The sequence below is a fragment of the Orbicella faveolata genome, unplaced genomic scaffold, assembly GCF_042242905.1.
Source record: "Orbicella faveolata isolate gen_17 unplaced genomic scaffold, um_ofav_v1 contig_4, whole genome shotgun sequence".
In the NCBI taxonomy this organism is placed as follows: domain Eukaryota; kingdom Metazoa; phylum Cnidaria; class Anthozoa; order Scleractinia; family Merulinidae; genus Orbicella; species Orbicella faveolata.
Genome location: NW_028301569.1, coordinates 8843687 through 8868107, shown reverse-complemented (window position 1 = coordinate 8868107; position 24421 = coordinate 8843687). Strand labels below are relative to the sequence as shown.

At 38.7% G+C, this 24421-nt stretch overlaps 2 protein-coding genes across 8 annotated transcripts in view; both read left to right on the top strand.

The window, feature by feature from the left end:
* On the top strand, nt 1-24284 carry LOC149101343 (uncharacterized). 7 transcript variants are annotated; one of them, XM_089276320.1, is made up of 6 exons: nt 1-127; nt 18449-18633; nt 19146-19381; nt 19879-20157; nt 20728-20808; nt 21399-24284. In XM_089276320.1, the coding sequence occupies exons 1-6, from the start codon at nt 62-64 to the stop codon at nt 21653-21655; spliced, it is 1104 nt and encodes a 367-aa protein (XP_089132446.1). In that variant the 5' UTR covers nt 1-61; the 3' UTR covers nt 21656-24284. The 7 variants fall into 7 exon arrangements, with proteins under 7 accessions (XP_089132446.1, XP_089132447.1, XP_089132448.1 ...); XM_089276321.1 differs by lacking the exon at nt 1-127 and adding an exon at nt 2556-2735; XM_089276322.1 differs by lacking the exon at nt 1-127 and adding an exon at nt 5032-5163.
* LOC149101340 (uncharacterized) overlaps nt 1-24421 on the top strand; it is a 119555-nt gene that overhangs the window by 25902 nt on the left and 69232 nt on the right. The gene's annotated exons all lie outside the window — the stretch shown is intronic.

The window sequence follows — 24421 nt, the reverse complement described above, 5'->3', positions numbered from 1 at the left end:
CCAGTAGCCTTCTCGCGATCGTCTTTGAAACGTTTTTGTTTTTAACTGTGAAGGAAATACGATGCTTGGAAAGACTTGGAAAGGCATTGGCTTCTCTGTAGGACTCATCATATTTATCTCATCGGCGGTGAGTAATTTATCATTGGTATTCCTCAGTCTCGCACCTGTATCATTTGTTTGAACGCCTACTTGTACATTTATAAATTGTTTTGTTCTGGGCAGAATATTTCCGTCCTTGATTTTCGGTCGACTTCATCCAAAGTTTTCTAGGTTACTTAATTCCCATATCATGTTTTAGAGGTTTTTAGAGAACATTTTATTTCTTTTTTCTAAATATTAATTCACACCCACATTACCCGTTAGATATATAACTTGTCACTTGGAGACCTATTGGATGATCACCTAATTCACTAGATTCACGGCGTGTTTGCCTTCAGTGCTACCTCCAAAACAATCAGTTATCGTATTTCTTGCCTCGATTAAGGTTACCGTAAACCTTCGCGGGTGTCCTTAGCGAAAAAAAATATTACCGCGCTGTCTTAAAGACAACCACTACAAATTATATATCAATGCAAAGGTTATAGAATGCTCTATTCGATAAAAAATTTTTTGCCTCAATTTTTTTTAATCATAAGGCGAGCGCGACCTAAAAGCGCGAAACGACCGACGTTCCATTGAGCGAATTTATCGGGTATCAAACTCGACCGCATCAACAAAGCTACTGCATTATATCATTCGCGAGGCATCAATCATCAAAACCGTGTGAGGGTTTGTCGATATTCCTATTGGTTGTTTTGGAAACTTTCTGTCAAGTTTGATGTCCAAAAATACAGCGACACGTTTTACGACGAAGGCCATTGCAGGAGATCAATTTTGAAAAACGCAAATTCCCCACACGCATGACATGTCACAGGTATCAGACCACCCGTAAAACACTTACATGCCTAAGTGGATTTGTTTTCAAACATAAATAGATTAATTTATTTTTAAACAAGCATTTTCACCTGCTTAAATTACCCTTTAATAGGTGTACAACAAGAGTGTTGGCGAAAATGACGTCGGAAGTGTTGGTCGATATACTCACAAAGTGTTTCAAATCAACGTATTTTCGACACGTGGCTCTTTGGGCATGCATGTCTTTCCACGCTGCAAGATAACATTCGAAATGAAGGCCGATATTTTATACATTAGCTGATATTGTTTGCTGAGTGATTCCTGACAATAGACCGGCACTTCATAATTGATACCAGTGTCAAGTCCTTATAGCTCGCGGTGATCAGCAATCAACAGGCCCACATTTTTTGATGCACTTTAACCCTATAACACTCGCGCGTGCGGCTAAAACGTTTATTTTCTTATACAGTTTTTGTTGAAATCTAAACGACAGAAGGAGAAATTAGATGCAACATGCCAGTAGCAAGGCAAAACCTGGAAATGGAACAACGCACAACAAATAACTGCCGGTCAATCAAATTGGTCGTTAAAGTTACAAGTGCGAAACTGTGTTCGACTTGCAGAGAATTTATGTCAGCAATGAAAGCTATCTTGTGACCTTTTTATTGTTAAGTACTCATCCGATCATGATGCTAGCTTGCCAACGCAGACGTATTTTCGGCTGTCACTTGGTTCCGCGGAAAATAACCAGGGCGAAATCAGTAACATTTCCAAAATATCAACGCTACCATCATCGCTGCAAAGAAGATTAACGACGTCTTAGAATCCACTGAGAACAAAGAAAACGCGGCAAAACAACAGTTGGACACAGCCCTCAACAAACTGAACGTGCTTGCCTCGCTTGCCTCTGGGTATCAGCCGCGTGATTCCGGCCAGAAGGACTGGTCACGCTATCCCGCCGCAGTATTCACGGGTCTTCATCCGAAAACTGAAAATATTTTAATGATTGATGATGCTTCAGTTACAAACGGCGAGCTTAATGATTTAAGAACACTGCAAAGCCAAACTTCATGCGGCTGACTTGTTTCTTGTGGGTTAGACATATGAATAACTTAAATCTCGGGTCAAAGATGTCAAAATATTTCTGTTAATGTTTGCACGTATAATAAAGGTGCTTGAATGCAGTTCGTTTTGAATTTTACGCATCTTTTTTTTCATCAAACGCTCATTGGCGACCAGTATTTCTCCTTTACCTCTCAAGGTATTTGATACAGGCGATACTGTGTGTTTCTTTCCTGAAAAGCGAAATTTGAAACTTTGGAATGTAAATGCACCGTGTTGACTCCAAAAGTGCTTACTCAGCATATTAATTGTCGAGAGTTAATAGCGGTCGTACATGCCACTAAGCCGCTGAATCCATAGTGCCACACACTTGGTTTATAATTCTTTCGAAGTCAGAATGACTAGAATATATCCATGCAAATTTTTATCAAGAAATGGTAATGAAAGGACAGAAAGGAGAATTTTGTACGCCCGATTTTTGTTTCAAGGCGACTAAACTTTGCCCAAGTGTAAGAACCAGCCTATCAGAAGCTTTTATGATAAAAACCTCTTGAAAACGTCAATCAATTTAGGGATTGTATTTTGAAAAGAATCTTCTAGACTGTTCTAGAATGCTAAGCTGTGCTGGTCTGACGGAGCTTTAGCTAGCGAGAGCGACTCTCTACATCCGTTGATTATTTTGTAAGATATCGAAAGTGGAACAAGCTCAAAATCTGGGAGATTTCCCGATGATGGTGTTGGCGTGTTTCCTGGGACTGACCATAATAATAAGAGTAACGGTAAGTTAACAACTCAACATTTTGCTGACATTCCACATTTCGGCGAGCAGTCAGAAATCCGAATAATTTTATATTTTCTTTTTGATACTCGGCATACGACAGTCCATGGAAGAAAAGAAAACAACCACAAAAGAGAAATAGTAATATTTGAAATAATAGCTAAATGCTACTTGTACTGTTTTTTAGTCCAAACTTAGTTAGTTAGATTTGTAGCAAGAGAACGCATTTCAGCACAAAACTCACGTGGAATATCGAAACTAGATGAGGGCGCGGTTTTTAAACACTCCAAGTTCGACGGTTTAGTATCTCGGTGGAGCCAGCTTTCGTTCTCAGCTGCCTTGAGGAAATGAAAACTGAAAAAATACATTCAATTTTTCTCACATTTACCGGTTACAGATGACTCCGTGTGAGGCTTAGAGGTTTTCAGTTCAGATACGTGACGCGGCGAAAATGCTTTCAAGCACAAAATTTCCTACGGTCGCTCTGATTGATCGTAGCGAAGTGTCCCCACGGATGCGAGCTTTCAAATTTCTTTCTGATAACAAAGCCGAAAGCGGCAAGCCCACATTTGTCATTATATCTATATAGCCTATATATAACTAGAAGGAAAATTTCATCGGCCCGATCAGTTGAAAGCTGAAGGCTTCGGCGCCAGAATGTTTTGATTCGTCAATTCAACTCAGTTGTCATCCGGGTCAAATCTCTTTTATCGAAACGCTTTGAAACTCGTTTACCTCGGCTAGATAGCAGGGTTAGTTACAGAGAACTTCAGAAATAAACTGGGATTTATTTTTTTTGGCTTATTAATGCTGTTTTGTAAATAAACTACTATATTAAGATGACGTAATCGACAACTATTTCATAATTCGTGCTTTTTCTGGCTGAGTAAGTTTGATCTTTAGATCGCGCGAGGCCCTACAAAATGGCAATCACTTTTGAAAACAGACCTAAAAGACTCAATTCTTCAAAGAAAATCGATCTATGCCGCTGGACCACGAATTGAAACGAAAACCCGTATGAATTTTTGTTCTTTTCTTAAGTATGAAAATCAATCAATGAAAAGCTATAAGGTTAAAATTAAGAATTTAATACACCAGCGAAAAAATTTCGCAACAAATTATTCACTTCTGACATTAGGGAGCGAACTCCTGGCATGCAAATTGATAACATTTCTCCACGTAATCCAAAGATCCTGGTTCGACTCAAATCAAAGAATTAGCTTAAGTTACAAAGTAATTTCCCATAATTCGATCAAAACTTGTCTTTTTTCAGAGCGACGGCTGTTAAAAAGGAGAGAATTATTTTAAAAGTATATATACATTTCATTTGTAGAGCATTTTTTAAAATGCTCTACAAATGAAATGCCGATCATTTTTTAGCTGACATGTTTGTTATGTTCCAGGCAACCCATGACATGTACTTCATAAATCTTTTATGAAGACACGCGATTACAAATACGCGCTTTCAGTTTAATTATCACCAAAGTCGGTTAGCAGGGTTCAAGAAAAATTATTTCTAGAGGGTGTTTCTATATTTCCTTAGTCGAGATAAACTTGCAAAAAAAAAAAAAACGATAAATAATTCTCCAACATAGACCTCGTGCCGGTTGGATAACATTTAATTATACGAACAGTAGTGTACATAAACTCAGACTGTTTTTGCTATTTGTTATCATTACTTTTAAAAACTGAATTGTTCCGTGGGTTTAGGCCGCGGGCGGAAGACATCTGGCAATTCAGGCTATCATTACTTGGACATGTAAAAGTACATAACAAATGCGATACTGTCGCCAGTTTGCGATTTCATTTTAAACACTGTAATACGATTACCTTTAAAACGAGGAAAATATCCGTCTTCAGTTTTGTTTCCTATCCCATCAGGCCTTTATAAAAGTAGATCTAGGAAGAATTTTGTTCGCCGTCCGACAACATTATTTCGATGAAAACATTCACTGCGTTCAATATATATTTTTCGCTGAGAGTTAAGGAATACCTTGAATCTTGAGAACCAATAGCTCTTCCACAGGCTTAAAATTCTCTTTATAGAATCTTATTAGCTGTTGTTGACTTAAGTTAAGATAGATACTGATTAAGAAAGCTATTTTAAACACTTTGTGGACTCAGGGATCCTCAGGGTATCGGCATAGAAACAGCCCAGATTTTCATGTTATGACAAACAGACATTCGATATACAGTATTAGTTATATCTTGCTTCCCCTAGTCCACTTACAGTCAATGACATCACCTTGTATTTGATTGGTTCATGGCGAGATGTGCCACGTAGCTGGGGGCAGCAACAAACGTGCATGCGACCAAACATCAGTCATATAACAGTGTGACTTAACGGCAGCTTATGGAAGTTGACTAGATGAAGCTTTGCCATGTTTGTCTTAGGTCTATTAATTTTGCTGGCTGGGGCTGGAATATCGGTATGTGATTTCTAGTTTTGCTTTGAATTCTCAATCGTTCACATACATATAAAGCTTGTTTGCACTAGACAGAGTTTTAAAATAGCAAAGGATTTAAGGCGCGGCTAACATTAGCAATTCAGATCAGACAACTCAAGTGCGGGGAACTTTTTTCCCTTGAAATATTTTAGATTAATTACACTGAAGACCAAAACAGAACGTTCCCTGACATAGCAGGAAAGGTAAAGAACAGATATAGTTGGAAAGACACCATTTCGATTCCAACAGCAATAGCATACATGTGTGCCGGTCAAATTCATTTAATACAACCGGAAAAACCGGTTTCGCTTGTATGGGTCGCCGAGTTTACGCTATCCCACTGGCCTCGCGCCATACCGCCTGCGTTAAATATTAATGCAAGTAATTAGAGTGGTTACAATGATTTTGCTAACGTGCGAGAAAACAAGGACCGAAAAAGCCAGATGCTCTCACAGGTTATGATTGTGCAAGTTACTGGCTATCGAATGTTCGAATAGACTGGTTTAACTTGCTCAAGTTGCTGACAATACATATACAGTCCAGAGCCTATATATAAGGCTTTGTATATTTTTAATACAGAAGTTTTATCAGAGTCAGTGATAGTGGACGCACTATTAAAAACCTCGAGATTCAATGAACGGAAATCGTCGGAGGACCTTTTTCGTGAATATCATTTTCCAGTTTGGCAGAAAGTGACCCCAAGGCCTCAAAGATAAACAGCCATTTTATGCTTTAAGCAAGTTTTTTGACGTGTCCTCTGACGCGAAAAATGTTTAAAATGATGTCGGCATGTTCAGACGTCGGCTCTGCGAACATTCTTCATCTTCTTGCTCAACGATTTGATAACTTGAAACTTAAATTAAGTATTACATATTGTTCACCGTTGATTATAATATTTAAGTACCAGTGGAAAGTTTATTGTTGGTTAGTTTATTCAACATTCCAGGATTATCGTTCAAAGCTTCTCGGATTAAGCATGACGTCAGTTTCGGTTCAAAGACCTCCTGCGTTGTGTCAGTAACTCTCAAAGGTTTTAAACTACGCTTTACATGTAAGGCGATTATTGTTTTAAAGGCGAGGAAGCTTTGTTAGTGATTATTCCTCAACTCCTGTCGTCCACTTAACACCCAATTAATTCAGGAAGTGAAGATTTTATTTTGGAAACACTGGGGTTGTTGCGTGTTGATTAAAAGCAAATGTCGCCCGCCCATGAATCTCTTGCGGCAAAACACAAGGTCGCGACTTCGGACACGACAGTGTGTGGGGTAGACAACACTATTTAAAAAGTGATTGATAACTATCACTATTATATTACCTAAACGCAGGAGATAATTTTTAAAAGCTTTAAATGATAGCAACCTAACGGATTAATTGCAGCGGAAATCCGGGTTATCTATTTTGTCTGTTGGCATGTCGAGCTCCCTTTTCGAAAGAGCAGTTTTTGATGAAAAGGTTGGACCAATATGTTCTGGCTGCTTGGAGTGTGCTGTGTTTCAGTGATCCGTTTCGTGGTAAGTTAATGATTTCCGCCCTGTTTATTGCTGTTTTTCTTTGCTGCATTGCAAGTTCGCTAGCCGAGTGCAGTTAATTTGCGCGTAGTGGTCCATTCTTAAGGGCGTTTGTTTAAGTTTCGCAGTCAAGGCAGTATACAAATTAAGACCATCAAGATCAATGCTTTTAAATGTCTGATTCATATGGCCATTGCTTTGTAAACAGTTGTAAGTTGATCACAGTAAATACTTGCTGATTGTACTTGAAACAAAATTAACCCTATTTATAAATCGTTTGCAAAACGTGATGTAATATTCACTTGCTTTGAATACATTTCTTTCATTTAGTGCGTGCATTAAGGAGCAAAGGATTTACCATACCATCTGTTCGTGGAATTTGGATTCGTAACAAAATTTGTCTGTTTTTCTTTTCTCTACATAGTACTCAGCTCTTGCCAGTTCCCGTCGATTTAATTTTTTGAAGTAGATATCTTCTAACTCGAGTTTGCGCCCTGAATTCGAAGCGATAATTCTGATAATTCTGAGTTGAAAGTATGGTAAAAACCCCGTGTAAGAACCTACATTTTTTAAGTCTCGCAAAATAGGTTTCGGTATTTTGGGGCACATATTGGCAATTTAGGCTAAGTAAGTTGTAAATTGGGTCCTAAATTTCTATGGGTTGATTACCAGAAAAATAAATAAACTTAGGTTTCAGACCGTTTGGCCCTTGAATATCGACAGTATTTATTCACAACTGCATTATGTATTTCCTTTTAATGTAAATTTGCAATCTCAAAGTCACACTCCTAGGTTAAAATATTTATCATAATTTAACTTTACCCGAGTACATATAAGAACCTGCTTGATCTTGCTTGGCTGAACAAGTTCTTAAATTTTTGGGTATTAAAATGGCAAATTTCATATAACTGTTCCTTGACCTTCCTTGAACGCCTACCAAAAAGGGACCCTAACGCTTTGCTTCCTGCATGCAACATTACATTTTTATTTAAAGCGAATACTTGCCATACCTCGGTATATAAGAGTGCGCCTTTAAAGGCTATCTACACTGACATGGTTATCTTCGATGATGTGCATCAAGGAGGTTTAAGGCCACTTGACAGACGTTTGATGACATCTGATTCACCACCCAGCTCGTTTTCCCTCCAACAAATGCCAGAAATTCTTCAACAAGCCATATAAGAGCCTTTTGGCTACTGTTGTGAGTGTTGTGGCGGCTCCTAATATCTTCTTATCTTTGTTGTTTATTTTATTACTTTTGCGCTGAGCCTGAATTTAATTTGTAGATAATTTTAGACTGAAATGTTCTAAAAATGGCCTAATTTTTTTGGTCTTAAAAACAAAGTTATAACAATAAAATCACTCGACTCGATAGCATTGAAATTGTAAATGTTCAAGTTAGATGTGAAAACAGTTCGATTGTCTTGATCCGTGCCATATTTGCTAATTTCACCACTTCATCAAACAAAAACAAGAGAAAGTATTTATGTCTTGACAAAGGATAAAGCTTGTTAGAAACGAAACCCTCTGTTCGCTGGAGAAGCCGCGATCTTGAGCGGCGAAGCCGCCAAGAAAACTCGTGCCAGGGTATCTGTAACTTCCTGGTGAGTAAATTTCCGCCACAGGGACAGTCTCGCATCCCATCATCCAATCCGATACCAGTCGACTTTATAAAAAGCAACGACCCCGAAAATTCAAGCCTTCTCTTTCGGCGGCGCGATTTAGTAACCTTCCACGTCAGCGCGCGTGTTTTAAACATTCGTCTGAACAGTTTCACTGCAAGTTGTAAAGACAAAAGATGTTCGGAAAGTCTCAAGCCATTGGCTTATTTCTAGGATTCCGTGTTGCATTTATGGCATTGTCGGTGAGTATATTCAACTGATATTTCACCTATTGACATGTATTGGTATCAGTCCTACATCTTAGAGTTCAGTTGTACACTCGTAATTGTTTCGTTCTAACCGCTCTGGGCTGAATATTTCAGTCGCAATTCCTCGGTGTTTTCCAGTTAGCTCACATTCCAAAGTTTTCTCGGTTACTCAAAATTCCCATATCATGTTTTAGAGGTTTTTACAGTACATTTTATGCCCTTAAACTAAAAATAACTTCACACGCATTTGGACGATCACGTGATTGGGTGCACAGCATTGGGTGTCACAGTAGGCGGGTTTGCGGCTTTTATGTTGACATTAGAAGCCAATATACATTTTGTATATCTAAACACAGACAGTTTTCTTTGTATAGCTTTTCAATAGTTTTGACGCTTTCAACTGAAATACAAGAATAAACTGGTTATGAAAATAACCGTCGAATCGTCGTATTAGCGAAAAGTCCTTCCTTAGTACTCGAGTTTGTCTTGCACAATGAAAGTTTCTACTCTGTCATAATGTTCGCAAGTTCAAGATATTCAGTTTAACCTTTCGCAGCATTTTCGCCTGAGTCCCATGTTTACATGCTGTTCAATTCTAAATCAGTTTTATAAACACGATTACATACCTAGGAAAGCGGTTCGGATTGTTTCAGTCTTAGTCTCCTGTCCTTATATCTTCAGGATACTAGAAATGAGAGATTTTACAACATCACTACATTAGCAGCTTGACAGTCCCTGTATAGTGACCGGCTTTAAAATTGCTAATTCGAAGGGACTAACTTTGAACCAGCAGAGCCCAACTGGAAACAGCTTATTTCGATACGTAAAGAGAATCAAGAACGAGAGCTGTCTGGAAGGGGCTGAGAGACATGTCACACAACATGACTTTCTAGCTTTCTCTTTCCCATTCTTTCCACAAGTACAATCGCTTGAGCTGTAAAGTCTGAAGTGTAGCTCTACCAAATTCCTTCAGCATTGTGAGTTTCAAACGAAGAGAACTAAGTAGCTTTCCTACGTTTTCCTATGAGTAACAACTCTTTGGCTTGCTTCGCCCATGTATCAAATCCGGATCAAAGTCCGTTCGTGCGTGAACATGTTTCATGCACTCAATAGCTTCGTAGCTACGTAGTTCCAAGGAATCATCACGCTGACTGAAATTCTTTTATGTCTCGCGTTTATCAGTAGAGCAACGGTAAGTTAACCCCTTTGCTTCCTCCTTGGTGTTATACTAGTAAAACACCGGTGCCTGAAAACGGCCTGACGATGGAAACGAACGTTTTCAGACTGAGTATAAAACCATTGCTACTCAAGCGAACCTAAAAGAAGGCTTGGCTTACAGTATATTGAATAGAATTTTGGTGTTAGTGATTCCTGCGGGATGGGAATCTGATCAAACGTGGGAGGAAGTCTATTTGTTGATGGCAAGAGACAGTTTAGGACAAGTGAAAGAGTCGGGAACAAATGTCCAAAAAGCCGAATGTATTCCTTTTGCATCTAATAGTGATTCATTAAATGTCACGATGCATTCCTTAGCCCCGCTGAAGCCTCTCTTAGTCTCTTGGAATCCTCTATTTCTTCTTCCTGTGGTACAAACCAGAGGAGGAAGAAATAGAGGACAAACCGTGACATGCAGCCAGTTTCTAGCATAATGATTAAAGCCCTTGGCCAGGCCAGTGTGGGGTTTTGATTTGTGAAACGATAAAGAAAGATTGAATTCAAAATCCTTTTTTGTCGCCAAAGTGGCCAAAAATTGTGTTGTGTACAGATAGCGATGAATGACACGTCACTCCACCCTTAAACAAGCCTAAGTGGATTTGCTATTAATAGCTGTCAATATAGTAATTGAATTTGTTGTTATACAGGCGAGAATTGCACCGTTAGGTGTAAAACCAGGCTGTTAGTGACACTGACGCAATGAACACACTAGAGTTTCAAGCCAGGCTATTTGACTTTGGTTATTTTGGCTCTCCGTTCTTATCTTTCGACGCGTTGAAAATCATTAATAGTTTATTTTTAGATGTTCATAGTTTATGTTGTGTGCTGAGCCATTCCTGACAATAAACACAGGCTCACTGGTACCTCATCTGTTGATATGATTTTAATTATCTGAAGTTTAATCATAGTCTACTAACTATGGTTTAATCAAACTGGTCGCTAAAAATACGACCTACCGACAACTGTTTTCGACATGTAGAGAAGATAAAGCTGTCTTGATGATATTACAATTGTTCAATGTGTACGTACAGTGATTGTAGAAACAGGGAAAAGATAAATATGATCACGGCCTAATAACCGAGGAATGCAATCAGTCAAAGCTTTTATCGATACTATTTGATAAGGAAGTTTTTGAATTCTCCGAGAACAAAGAAAATGCAGGAAAACAGCAGAGGACACTTAAGTACAGACCCGGAGGGCAACGAGATTGTTTGTGTATTCCCACGCTATTGAGTGGCTTGTCACGATATTTTGTTAATATTCTATGATTTACGTAAAGTTAAATACTTCAGTTACATACGGCGAGCGTATGTTTGATTTAGAGCTGGGAACACAACAAAACAGGTGGAATAACTTTAATCCTAGGTCAAGATGTCGAAATATCTGTGCATGCATTTATGGAGTGCCCTCATTCACGAATAATTAAGACACAATTCAAAGGAAACCGTCTCCTGGGTTGCCAGACGCAGACCTGCCTCATCAAAAATATATGTATGTATGTATTGTCGTGCATTATTTTAACATCAATCGCTTCTAGTATACCAGTATTTCTTCTTTGCTTTCAAGAGCTCTCAAGGTATTTACCACAGACGATATTGCATGTTTCTTTCCTGTAAAGTGAAGTGTGAAAGCTAACAAGAATTATTGTAAGGGTAAGCACTTTCGGAGTCATTGTTCTGTACCCATTGTTACTGGTCGTACAAATGTAGACAATAATGTACATACCAAGAAGCCGCTGAATCGAATTTAAATTTAGCTTGTGGCTTGGTTTTAATTCTTTCCAAGGCAGAATGATTGGGATTTACGTTCAAACGGCGTAAGCGAAACTGAATGGTAATAAATATATAGGACAGAAATGAGAATTTTACACGTTTCATTTTATTAGTTTCAAGGCGACGCATAATAATGAAAACCTCTTCAAAACGTCAATCAATTTGTAGTTGAATTTAATTGGAAACGATCACGCAAAACCAAAGCCAGCCGGTAACAAAGCTTATTAGTAGCTTGCAGTTACTGCGACTTGATCTGTTGACTAATCTAAGGAAGAACTTATGTTCCTGCCATATCTTCCAAGATGATGTTGGCGTTTTTCGTGGAGCTGACCATACTCCTGAGAGTAACGGTGAGCAACAACTATGTTTTATATTCGTTACCAAATTACCGAGCAGTCATAAACCTTAAAGTAATTCTATATTTCCCGCTTTTTACACCAGGCAGTCTATAGACAGAACGAAAGATAAATAATGATATCTGAACGGCTTGTAATCTCAAAAGCGATTTTGTATTTTCAAGCTTGGTTTTCGATTCTCGATTTCTACCTAAGTGAACGCTTCACTGGTACAGGAACACGTGGAAAAAATGGGCGTGATTTAGCATATCGGTGTAGGCCAGCTTTGTACTTTCTCACCTATCTCTAGGAATGGGGGTTGAAAATATTCTTCAACTTTTTCTCACCAGTTTGCGGGTTACATGTATGACTCAGTGTAAAGATTACAGGTATTTATACAGCTTGGTTTGAAACGTGTCGTAGCGAAAACGCGTTCGTGAGCAAAATTTCAAAACATCGTACGCTTGACTGATTGGAACAACATAAAAGGGAACTTACCTATCTCTTTCTCAGAGCAAAGCCGGAGTCTGTAAGCCTATACTTTTGTCATTACTTTTTTTAAAAAAAATAGCGTTACTACTTAACAAGAAATATATCTGGAAGATACATTTAACAGGCCGAATCGGTTGAATGCCGCAAGCGACGGTGTAACTATGTTTTGATTCGTCATCAACTTGGCATCTGGGGTCGAAAAAGATCTCTATCAGAACGCTTTGAAAACAATACATGTTTCTCTCCTTTAGATACCTCACAATCGCACGCAGCTTGTTTTATTTCCGTGTTAATCAGCCAAAGTGACTTTGAAATGTTTTTGTTTGTTAATGTTGCTTGAAGAAGGATTATATTTGATGGCGTGATCGCCAACGGGCTAGTTTTCGTGCTCTCACTAAATTTGACCTTAAGACTGCGTTAGCAGTGCCTAAAAAGGAAAAAATAGAAACCACTTTTAAAAAAAAAACCTCTACATGAAGGTAGAGTTAATTCTTTAAAAAAATCTAGACCGCAAATAAAACCAGGTCCATTTTGATCAAGACTCAAAATCAACTAAATATAAAGTGTAGCCTCTTCAGTGTAATCACAGCGAAATAATTTCGCAGCACTGAATAATTACTCACTTCTAACAAAAGTAAAATGTATATTAAAAAACATTTCTTTACGTAGTCCAATGATCGTCTTATCCAAAGCAGAGAATTGGCTAGTTGCAAAACAATTTCTTATAATTAAATAAAACTGGTATTTTTTCAGTCCAGCTTGGACTGCCGTGCTTAAAAATGATTTGCTATTCAAAGAAACAAAAACAAAACCTTTTATTTGCTGTCTACTTTGCATGCCAATCATACTTGCCTGCTCAACAATCTTGAGTTTACAAGCATATACTTCGTAAATCTTTAGACACGCGATTTACAATTTTATTTTTTCAGCCCATTAAGGGTACCTATTGATTATCAAGGCCAGTTTGCAGTTTTCAACTCGTTATTTTCGTCGTTAAGTAGCAGCAATGGAAACAGGGTCAAAACCTGCGCTTTCACAGTGTGCATTGACATTGATTTCAATTCCAAAAGGTCGAAGAATTCTAACCAAGTCCGTACTTCAGTAAATTGTTCACTGTATAAGCCATGGTCAGCAATTCAGCCTGTGCCAGTCATCACTTCGTGACGGGTACAAGACCGTATAACTACTTAAACATACTGTCGCTATTTACTTTTAGTAATGTGACTTTTAGTAACGCAATTTAAACGAAAATAAGATCTTGCTCACTTAATTTGCGTTTTCTATCCGACTTTAATGATCGAAAGAAAATTTTGTGTACATTACGAAGGCATACTTCGATGCAAATATTTACTAGATCCAATGCATGCGTTGTTTGGGTGCACTTTAATCGTAATTTGCTGTGAATAAAAATGTGTAATCTTGAACTTGACCGAGAGATTCTGTACATTCGTGGATTTAATATTCGTTATAGATCGTTAACGACATTTTACACCCCACGTCTTAACGGTTGGCCTGAGACAGATACTACCTGATTTGAGGGGGAAAAAAATATTATTGTGTACTCAAGGTCTCGACATAAAAGAATTCAAAGCTTCCATGTTATGAAAAAGATAAACATTTCGACATTAGTACGTCCCTTTACCTCTCACAATCGATTACATCATCTTGTATTTGATTGGCTCTTATGGAGGGACATTTCAATATACGTGTGTTCGTGTGCCACGTAGACACTACTATAACAACGCTTGCGAACAGACGCCTATTGTAGGGTCACATCTGAACGGCCCTACATGGAAGGTGACTAAACTTGAAAACTTAGCCATGTTTGCCGTCAGTTTGTTAATTTTTCTGGCAGGGACTGGATTATCGGTATGTTATTGAGTTTTGTTTTGTATTCCCCTTGGTTCATCTACATATCACGCTTATTTGCGAATACGCAGTTTTAAAATAGCAACAGATTTAAGGCGCGGCTTGCAACTCTAAACTCGCGCGCGGGGAGCTCGCGGGGCTTGTTTCGCTTGAAATGTTTTAGCCAACATTTAACTAACTGAACACCATAACAGAAGGTTTCACAGCGCAGGAAAGATACAAAAGAGACATATCTCAATAGATTATATTTCGATTCCAACAGATTGAAAAATATGGGTGTATGTTTTTGTGGTTTTGATTTGTAATCCCGTGCGTTCAAATACATAGCAGGCTTGTTTGCGCTAGATGGAGTTTTAAAATAACAAAGGATTTAATTCAGGCGCGGCTTGCAACTTAGGACTCGCGCGCGGGGAGCTGACTTTTATCTACACTGAACACCATAAAAGGTTCCACATAGCAGCAAAGAATTAGACCAGATATAAGCGGAAAGGTACCATTTCGATTCCAACAGATGGAAAACTTTGGACGAGTTTTCTTTTCGTTTAAGAAACTACCGGAAATACCGGTTCCGCTTGCATGCTTGGTCCGGTTTACACGTATTCAGCTCGCCTGACGCTATATCTACGTTAAATATTTTTGCGCTCAATTCGAATTGTTGCAAACTTTTTTTAATTTACCTGCTAGGAGAGGTCAGAATGACCTGGTGTAACTCACGTAGGGTTCAGAGTTACACGACTTTGAGCATTTTATTTAAGATTTTTGCCACAGCCACTAGAAATATGCGTACGCACACCATTAAAATACCAGAAATTCGCGGAAATACATCAGAGGATCGCGTCTTTTTCGAATTAATTTTTTTAGTTGGGCGACCGCCATGTATTGCTTTGTAAGCGAGTTTTTTGACGTGTGCTCTGGCGCGAGAAACATGCACTTCTTCTGATGTCGGGCCCCCGAGCATTCCTTGGATGGAACCCTTTTTCCATCAAGAGTTGATAGTAAGTGTTGTTAACTGTTGATATGCTGGTGGAAAGCGTTTATGTTGGTCAGTTGATCGAAGTTTCTTATAATCTACATATTCATCCGCCACTCCGCGCAAGGCTGGAGAAATTTGAAAACGGTTTTTTGACTCTAACAATGCTTGTAATGTTTTCAGTCGACACTACGCCGGAGAAATTTGAAAACGCAACAATCACCAGTCATTGTGGATTTGGGTTTGGAAAAATTCCGTTTCCGAAATTTTTCATATGCGAGAAAGCTTTTTCCAGGATTATCCGTGAACTCTTGTCGACCACTTATCACCAAATTGTCTCAGGCAGTTGGCATTACATTTTTTGGACGTAGTTATTTGGTGCTGATGAAAAATATTTGTCGTCATAAATCCCTTTTGAGAAAGAAATGAAATAAAACGAGGTCAAGACTTCAGGCACGATCACCGTATCAACATTGCATGTGGTAGACTAAGCGATCCTTAAAAAGATTGATTAAGAATCACCATTCTCACCTAAGGAAGACAGCTGCTGTAATAAGCCTAACGGTGTAGCTCTACCAAAATATATTTCAGCGTGAATTTCAGACGAAGAGAAGTCGGTCTTACTCTTTCCATAATCAGACTACAGTGTCATGCAACGGTTGCAAGTTTGGGCTTGTTTTGTTCTAACTCGAGTACTTGTTAGAAAGGGACTTCCCCTAATTAATAAATCAAGCTCACACTTCGGACTTCTTTTCATTGGCTGATATACTTCCTATGAGTGACAATTCTTTGGCTTGCCTCGCCCATACTATCAAAGTCCGTTCTATAATATATGCGTGCACATGTTCCATGCACTGATGAAGACCTTCGTAGCCACGTAGTGTCGTCCACACCAATTTATACCGACAAGGGATCACCATGCTGAGCGAAATTTTTGTCTATCTAACGCTTATAACTGGAATAACGGTAAGTTTGCATCTTTGCTTTCTTCTTGGTGTCGTACTGAGTAAAACATCGTTGCCCGAAAAGACGCACGACTTCAGCTAGCACTACGTTAGTCAAGCATATCCGTCTGTATGACAGGGGGCCCTTTTCTATTAGCGATCCCTGCGGGATGAAGCCGAGCAAGATTAATTGGTGATGTCGAGAAAACGTTTACAGCAAGAGGAAGCGAAGTGGGGGAACAAAATATTCAAACTACAGGATGTATAGTATCACAACACGTTCTTGATCATCGCAGGTGATTATTCAGTCATGAGCTGAGTGTACACATTCCTTAGCCTATTAATTGATGATCATTTTTTTTTTTTTGCTCTCGTTATTAATTTGAAACGCGAAGCATATGTAACATGGTTACGTCTCAGAGCGCCTGGACGGGCCAGTATGAGGTTTCGATTTTGCAAAACAAAGAAAAAAAACGCTAACTTCGTCGTTGCCAAAGTTTTTGTCGCACAAAGACTGTATCGCATCTCAGACCACTCGCAAGCACACACCATACATGCCTTTTCTTAAAATAGCAGTCAAACAAAAATAGCTTAACTTGATTGATTTTACAATATTGTTGTCGAAATGCAGAGAATTTGTGTTAGCTATAAAGTAAAGCTATGTCGTGAAGATATCACACAGGGGTCAAAAAGTCGAAACATATCTTTAATGAAACCTGTCAATAAAGCGCTGTGAAGTGGAATAATTTGGAATTGAAAATAAAAGAAGCGCCACCAATGTTTGTTATTCCACATGAACCTTGACGGATTAGGCAAGATATCTCGTCCGTAAGAAATATTTAAATTCTGCCGTTATGTTGAACACTGCTTTTCCCTGCGAGAAAGAGATTCCCTTCTCTTTCTGCTCTGTGAGAGACGAGAGGTCTCTCGATTACAAAGCGTCATAAATCATCATTTCATCTACGATAGACAGTACTAGAGATGGAGCCTGCATTTTTGGAAACATTGAGACGCAGTTGTTTCGTGTTGCAGTGATGAAACACGAGGTCACGACTTCAGACACGAGAACCGCATAAAAACTCTGTGCGGTAGACAAAACTATTTTAAAACAGGTTGTTTAAGAATTGCTATCGCCTAATTGCAGGTCAAAATAAGTCAAATGATATAATTGAAGCAGAAATCCGGGGTATATCTTGCCTTTCGAATTGCATGCCGAATGAGCAGTATTTTTGATCAGAAAGGTTAGGGTTAGAGCAATATTGATGTCCATCTTTTAGACTGTGTTGTGTTTCAATTATCCGTTTTGTGGTAATATAACTTAAAGCTTTCCGCTCAGTTCATTGCTTTTTCTTTGATACATTTTGTGACAGAAAGTTGGCTAGTCGAGTGTAGTTAATTTTTTTGCACATCATTAAAGACCCTCTAAAGCGCGGTTCTTTAAGTTGTGTGTTTTCGCAATAAATAACAAGATAAGACAATATCAAAGTGCATACATTTAAAAGTCAGTTTCAGGTGGCCTTTGTGTTGTAAACAGTTTTAAGTTGATTAAAGCAAAGACTTGTATTACTTGAAATAAAATACTCCATAAATCGGGCTAAACTTGATATAACTGACCTGATTTATATTTAATAAAGTTTCTCTTGTTTAGGGCATTCATACGAGACTTAATACACCTTATTCCAAAATGGCCGCCATTTAAGTATTCTTTTGTTTTGCTGCAAATTAGCCCTTGTTGCCTCGCTCTTAAGCTCGAAATTCAAAAGAATATTTTCCCTTAAACGAGGCAACAAGGGGTAATTTGCAAGGAAACAAAAGAGCACTAAAATGACGGCCATTTTGGAATAAGGTGTATTTCTGATTTGCGCCATAGTACACTGCGAACATATTACATCTATCTTAGGTTAAAATGTCTCAGAACTCGAAGTGGTGTACTGTTAAATTTGAGAACGAGTCCAATGTTGCGTTAAAAATCGTCACGTGTAACGTCACTTCCTTAGGTTCAAGATCTTTTTTAACTGCAATAGCAGTAACAAAAAAACAAATTGAAATCGGAATAGAAAAATACAAAATGAAGATAAATAAGAAAAGACAGAATAACAAAACGAAGAGGCAAAGATGGCTTTGACAAGAATGGATTGTTTCTTTCTTTCTTTAACTTGTTTTTGTTGTTGTTGTTGTTGTTTGTTTGTTTGCTTTTCTCCGAACAAAAGGCTATAAAGATGCATGTATTAAGGAGACATGCATAATAGAAGGTCTTATTTTGTTATTTATCATTATTTTGTTTAATTTTAGATGGCGGCAGTTGATGACTGCCAAGAAATGCAATATTGGAACGGGACGCACTGTGTTCAATGCAGTGGATGCCCACGTGGTTTTGGGCTGAAGACAAAATGTACCTCTAAAACAGACACAGAATGTGTAGCATGCTGGCCCGGTTATGATTATTCCAACACCACCGGATTTGAAAGCTGTATCCTGTAAGTCTGTTACATGTATACAACTTAAGAATTGTCACTTTTTTCACCCCGAAGCAAATCTGTAAATTAACAACATGCAAGTTTCTCAACCATGCTCGCCTTCTCTTATGCTATAGGACAGTTGCGGGGGAGGGGGTGGGGACGACGACGTCCTGGAAAAGATCATAAGGTCAAAAGTTTTCAAGTACGACAGGAAAACGTTCGCCGCTAAATTCTACCGGGTTCACTTCGTCCCATACAAAGATGTGATTGCTAGCCCCTACCCCACCTCAACTTACTGTCCCTGGGTCTCCGGGGATGGTCCCGCCCCCCTCCCCTCCTAATATAACTCCTCTCTCCAGTCACCTACTGTCATCTTCACTATTTCCTAGCGTCCTTATCATAAAACTTGCTTTTTATAGTACTTCATCATTCCCCGTACCTCATCATTCAAAAGTGCATGAGTAATGTTTGTAATATATGAGAACTATACTTATGCATAATTGGTGGGTTGATATATTTTTCCCTTTCAGCTGTGACAAGTATTCGAATTGCCTCCCTGGCAATTCGAAAAAAATCAAAAACTGCACCATTTTCTCCGGAATTGTCTGCGACGGGTGCGAGGATGGAAATTATTTTGACCCTCTGGTGCAAGGGTGTGTTGAATGCTCGTCCACGTGTAGCATCCTTCAAGAAGAAATAAGATCTTGCACTACTGATCATGACCGGGAGTGCAAGGCAAAAAGAACGGTCACATCCCCTAGCTTGGGTAAGTTCCTTCATTTACCTTAATACACTAAACCGCACGATCCATTACGGGAGTGATATTAGACTCTTGAGATGACCTTTCCACAGTCTGCCGACTTTGTGACCAGATACTTTTCTTTGATATTGCATGGTCCATATCGCTTCCTGATGTATCAGTGGCCGATCTCGTCTGCTGAAAATAAGAAGTTAAACATGTAAAATAAAATAATGTTAATAGGAGGATTTTAGCCAGATTTCAAATTTAGCGCGCTAAACCACTCTACCACTCCTTTCCTATTCCAACCTCCATCGTCACCCATCCACCCACTGAGAGGAGCCTATTTGACAAGCGGGTTTGAGATCTAAATTTAAAACAGGAATATATTACTATTACCATTACCTTTGTTCCAAGAGGTTTTCTCTTTTCTGTTTGTCAATCAAATTTGATGCGTCAATTGAAGAAGAAGGAAGGAAAACCTCTTGCGCAAAAGTAAGGAACAATATTTTTTCACCCTTTAGGTGATTCGCCGACGAGTCCTAATACGGAGATCCGGCCCACTGGCCATGGTGGGAAGGTAGATCCAGAACATCCAGCGTTGGCTGCCGAAGGAACTCCCAGCACTTCTTCAATTCCATTAGTGCAGAATGGACTGCTCTGGGGCGGAGTTATTTTGTGCATTGTTATTTTAGCTATAGCAATAGCTGTTGCGATAATACGGAAGAAATCGAGTAACAAAATGAGACGTCATGCCACAACTGGGAGAGAAGGGAGACCACTAATGACATCTTCTAAACCTGGTGAGTGTTAATACCCTGCCTCCACCCCCCCTTCCATTTAATGTCCACTCTCTCTCTCTCTCTCTCTCTCTCTCTCTCTCTCTCTCTCTCTCTCTGTCTCCCCTACAGGGGATGGGCGCATTGGGATAATGGCAAGCTTGCTGAACTCCCTATCACATAAGTTGTCTGAGTCTCTGTGTCACGTTCTTGTATGGGAAATGTTAGTCTCAGAATACCTCTCCTGCAAAGGGCAAAAACTGGTACGGACAAATTCACTTTCTTGGCGAAGGGTAACCCTGTCATGAACTATCATCCCATACAGTGGGGAGTAGCAGCACCCAGTCGCTTCATACATCTTTTTGCTTTTGTTCCTGATAACATATATTTTGGGATTTAGTGGGGTTTTCAGGTTTCATCACAGTTTTGGGCTTTTCAATAAAAGTTTACGACTTACCTTATTATTTACTTAATTTACTTATTTGCCACTTATTAAGGAGTAAAAAAATGCATTTTATGCAAGTATCATATTACGGTTTTCTCTTAGAAAATAAGGGGGTTTTAACTGCTTTTTTCAATTTACTATCATTCCAGGCTTGGATCATGCCATTGGCAGTCTTAACATTGAGGGGAGAAGATTCATAACCCAGAGGCTCAATGGCAAATACCATGACGGTAAGCAATTCGTTTTACTTCTTATGATTTCACTTAGTTTGTTTTTATATTAATCGACGTTTTGCACTTCATAATACGGTCACATAACTGGAATGCAGCTAAGGAGTTGTCTACTTTCACTGGGAAAACAGCATCGACCGGGGGACTTCCATCCTTCCGTCCTTCCATCCCTCCATCCCTCCATCCCTCCATCCCCCCGTCCCCCCATCCCTCCCGTCCCCCCCGTCCCCCCATCCCTCCCGTCCCCCCCGTCCCCCCATCCCCCCCGTCCCCCCCCGTCCCCCCCCCGTCCTTCCCGTCCCTCCCGTCCCTCCGTCCGTCCGTCCCTCCGTCTGTCCGTCCCTTCGTCACTCCGTCCTTCCGTCCTCCGTCCCTCCGTCCCTCTGTCGCTCCGTCCCTCCGTCCCTCCGTCCCTCTTTCCCTCCGTCCTTCCGTCCATCCGTCCTTCCGTCCTTCCGTCTTTCTCTCCTTCCGTCTTTCCATCCTTCCATCTTTTCTTCAGCGTCACATATCGAGTCACACAGCTAAACTCTTGAACCCATCGGTTTTGATGTGTTAAAGAATTCTGTTTCTTATCGCCTATATTTTAGGTTATTTCTACTGGCAAATGTGCGCAGATAAACTTGGCCTGCTTGCTGAGTGCGAATCTTGGAAACGTGCTGAAAACCCAGCTGAAAAGTTCCTCACAGCCTATGGAGAAAAGGCAGGCAGCACAATCAGAAAATTGGTCGAGGTTCTAAGAGATCCAGAGGTTGACCTGACACAAATTGCTTATGAAATTGAAGAAAAATTTTCACCGCCTCAAGAGCAAGGTGAAAACGAAAATGTAGATGAGACCGACGTGTAGAGGAAGGAAGCGAATTTAAGTTGATAAATGATTCAATATGGACATACATTATCTCCCATGGCAGTTTCAATTGACACTCGATTTCAAAGTTATTTCTCTAACTTTTCCCAGTGTATTGTCATCTTTTTAGAGAAAATCGTTAGTCATTACGTCTGGCAATTGGGTTTTCGATCGATTTAAAATCTCTGCTCGTTGTCGAGTTAGGGATGTGTTTGTTCTACCCCTAAGAGAAATTATTTAATTACTAATTTATAAGACCGCGAAGGGGAATTGAAGTAGTCAAGATCTACTGGTAAGCAAGTAATAAATTACGTTATAACTTAGATCTATTGTATGCTAAATTGAAACTGATTCTTATACACCATAAGTATTGTTTGGTAAAAACTTACTAGACCAGGATCCAAATAATAAGTGAAAATATTTTAAGTGAATGCGTACATAGGCAATTGATTTTCTTTGGTTTCTGTCACCAGTTTTCGGTTTTGATAGCACACAAAACTCTTAAACGTTGTGGGTGTTCTTGACCTGCTTCAAGTTGGCTAATTTGGCTAAAACGGCGACGCAAATCAACAAACAGTTTATTGCAAAACAAAAACAAAAGCTCATCTTATCTATAGATTTTTTTTTTCTTTTTTTAATTTTTTCTATTTTTGATAGCTGATCGATTTTTCTCCCGCTGGCTTTGTATAGACTTTAGGAATATTTTTTAACTGTCTCGTTTTGATACAAAGAGCTATTTTGGTACGTTTTTGTACTTAGATAACTGATTTTAGACTTTCAATTAAAAAAAAAAAATGAAAAGAAGACGAGCGCGAACTCAAAAAACATCAGTCAGATGTAGGTATCAAAATTCCTGTTTGACACGATGGGGATCGCAATTCATCAAGTTATACTTTCCGTCTCCCGTGTTGCACCCATAAAACATTAAAATCTGCCTCCAATTGGCTTTTATAAGTCTTATAAGCCATCTAAAATAATTCTTAAATTATTATTAATCAATAGTCATTTCATAATGATGGTAGTAGATAAAAGCCACCCTGACTAGTGCGGTTCTCAGTTTTTGGTTTAGTTCAATTCTAAAACTGCTATACGAGGTTAGAAAGTTCATTAATATGCAACGTCGACAGTGTAAGAAATATAATTACAGCTAATGATCGAGTATATCATCAAATGTAGAACCTTTAATTTTGTCTGAAAAATAGCAAGTATAATAGAGAGTCTGGGCAAACAGACGTCACTTTTCATAGTGAAATCTTCTCGCTTTCGAGAAACTTCATAGGCTGAACTCGATGGAAGCTTCCATGCTGTGACGTAACTCACAAGGATTCGCGCGCAAAGTTCAAAATTCTAACAACAGCCAGTCACATTTAAAGACCACAAGGATCTTTGTAAAGTTACGTGGTCAATATGGGAAAAGGCCGTCAGATTTCCGACTTTTCTCAAACAGGGGAAGAAACGCTCATAAAAAGGGAAGATTATTTAGTCATTTCAATTCATTTATTTAGTCAATTATTTAGTCTAGTTCGACTCCTCGGTCATGCTTGTAAACAGCCAACTGGTCTGCCTCCCGCCAGTTGGGATTTTTAGGCCTATTATGTTTAGTTGTTGATATATTTGTTTCCTTCAGTTTAAGTAGCATGCCTGTGAGCTAGCTAGGTGTAGCTTAGCGCAATAACCACTATAAACAACGACATTTGAACATTTGAACATTTTCCGGATCTACCTCGGCTGGTGGATTGCAAAACAGACGTACTTTAGTGAATTCGAGCACTCTTCAACCGAAGGCTGTGTTCATGTTGGGATGTGTTGTTCTGTTCAAGCATGGTGAGTTGTTTGGAAATTCCAAAATTTGTTTACCTAATTAACTTTGGTTTGGGTATACACTCTTTTTTTGCATATAACTAATATTGTTTCAGTTCCGACCGAGGCTAAAGATTCTTATTTTTCTGCCGATTTTAGCCTGAATATATTCTTGTGAGTATTGTATTTATAAATTTTTAACACACAAATTATCCTTTTCAAAATTTCAGCCTCGGGTTTATTCTTAAAATATTCTTAAAAATTTGTAAATTTCAGCCTCGATATTCTTATAAAAAAAAGTACAACAAAAATAACCGGAAAAGAGGTTTAGAAAGCTTTGAAAGAGTGTAATATATAACCAGAGTGATTTAGCCTTACCCGTGAAATAGTTACAACACAATTGTATATGTTTAGAAACTTCTTTATGTATTATCCTTTGTTCAGTCTGATTATGTGGTACCAAAAGTTCAGCATTATATACGTCTGTTAAAAGTAATTTTCAGATGTTCCAGGTATTAGATAAAATCACTTAATCAGAGTATAGGAGCAAACATGAAATTATGCCCTTGTGATTATATTTAATACTTAATATTATTTAAAACTTGATTTAATACTTGATAATATAATTATTTAAGACCATTATAATTATTGCAATGTATTATTGAAATCTGTCGGTCAGCACTTAGACCATAAAGCTTGAGACGTACATTTGTTATAACAGATTTAATTTTTATTGTCCGTCGGTAATATATGAAACAGAAGTGGTAAATCACTTGGAATCAAGTAATAAATCAAGTGTAATCAAGTAATAAAATCGTTTTGTATGAAATCCATATTGCTATGTCATTCCCGGGGGGGTTACTCCCAGAACAATTGGGTGGGGTGTGCCAAAACTCTTACTCTATTTAAGACCAAAATCTGCGATTTTCCCCACTCTATTTATGACCTGACCAACAAAATGATACC

What these genes read in the sequence shown, in the direction of transcription:
- LOC149101343 (XM_089276320.1), top strand. Translation starts at nt 62, where the DNA reads ATGCTTGGAAAGACTTGGAAAGGCATTGGCTTCTCTGTAGGACTCATC. An exon ending in GGATTTGAAAGCTGTATCCT is followed by an intron (nt 18,634 to 19,145) that starts GTAAGTCTGTTA and finishes TTTCCCTTTCAG; the next exon opens with CTGTGACAAGTATTCGAATT. An exon ending in GGTCACATCCCCTAGCTTGG is followed by an intron (nt 19,382 to 19,878) that starts GTAAGTTCCTTC and finishes TTCACCCTTTAG; the next exon opens with GTGATTCGCCGACGAGTCCT.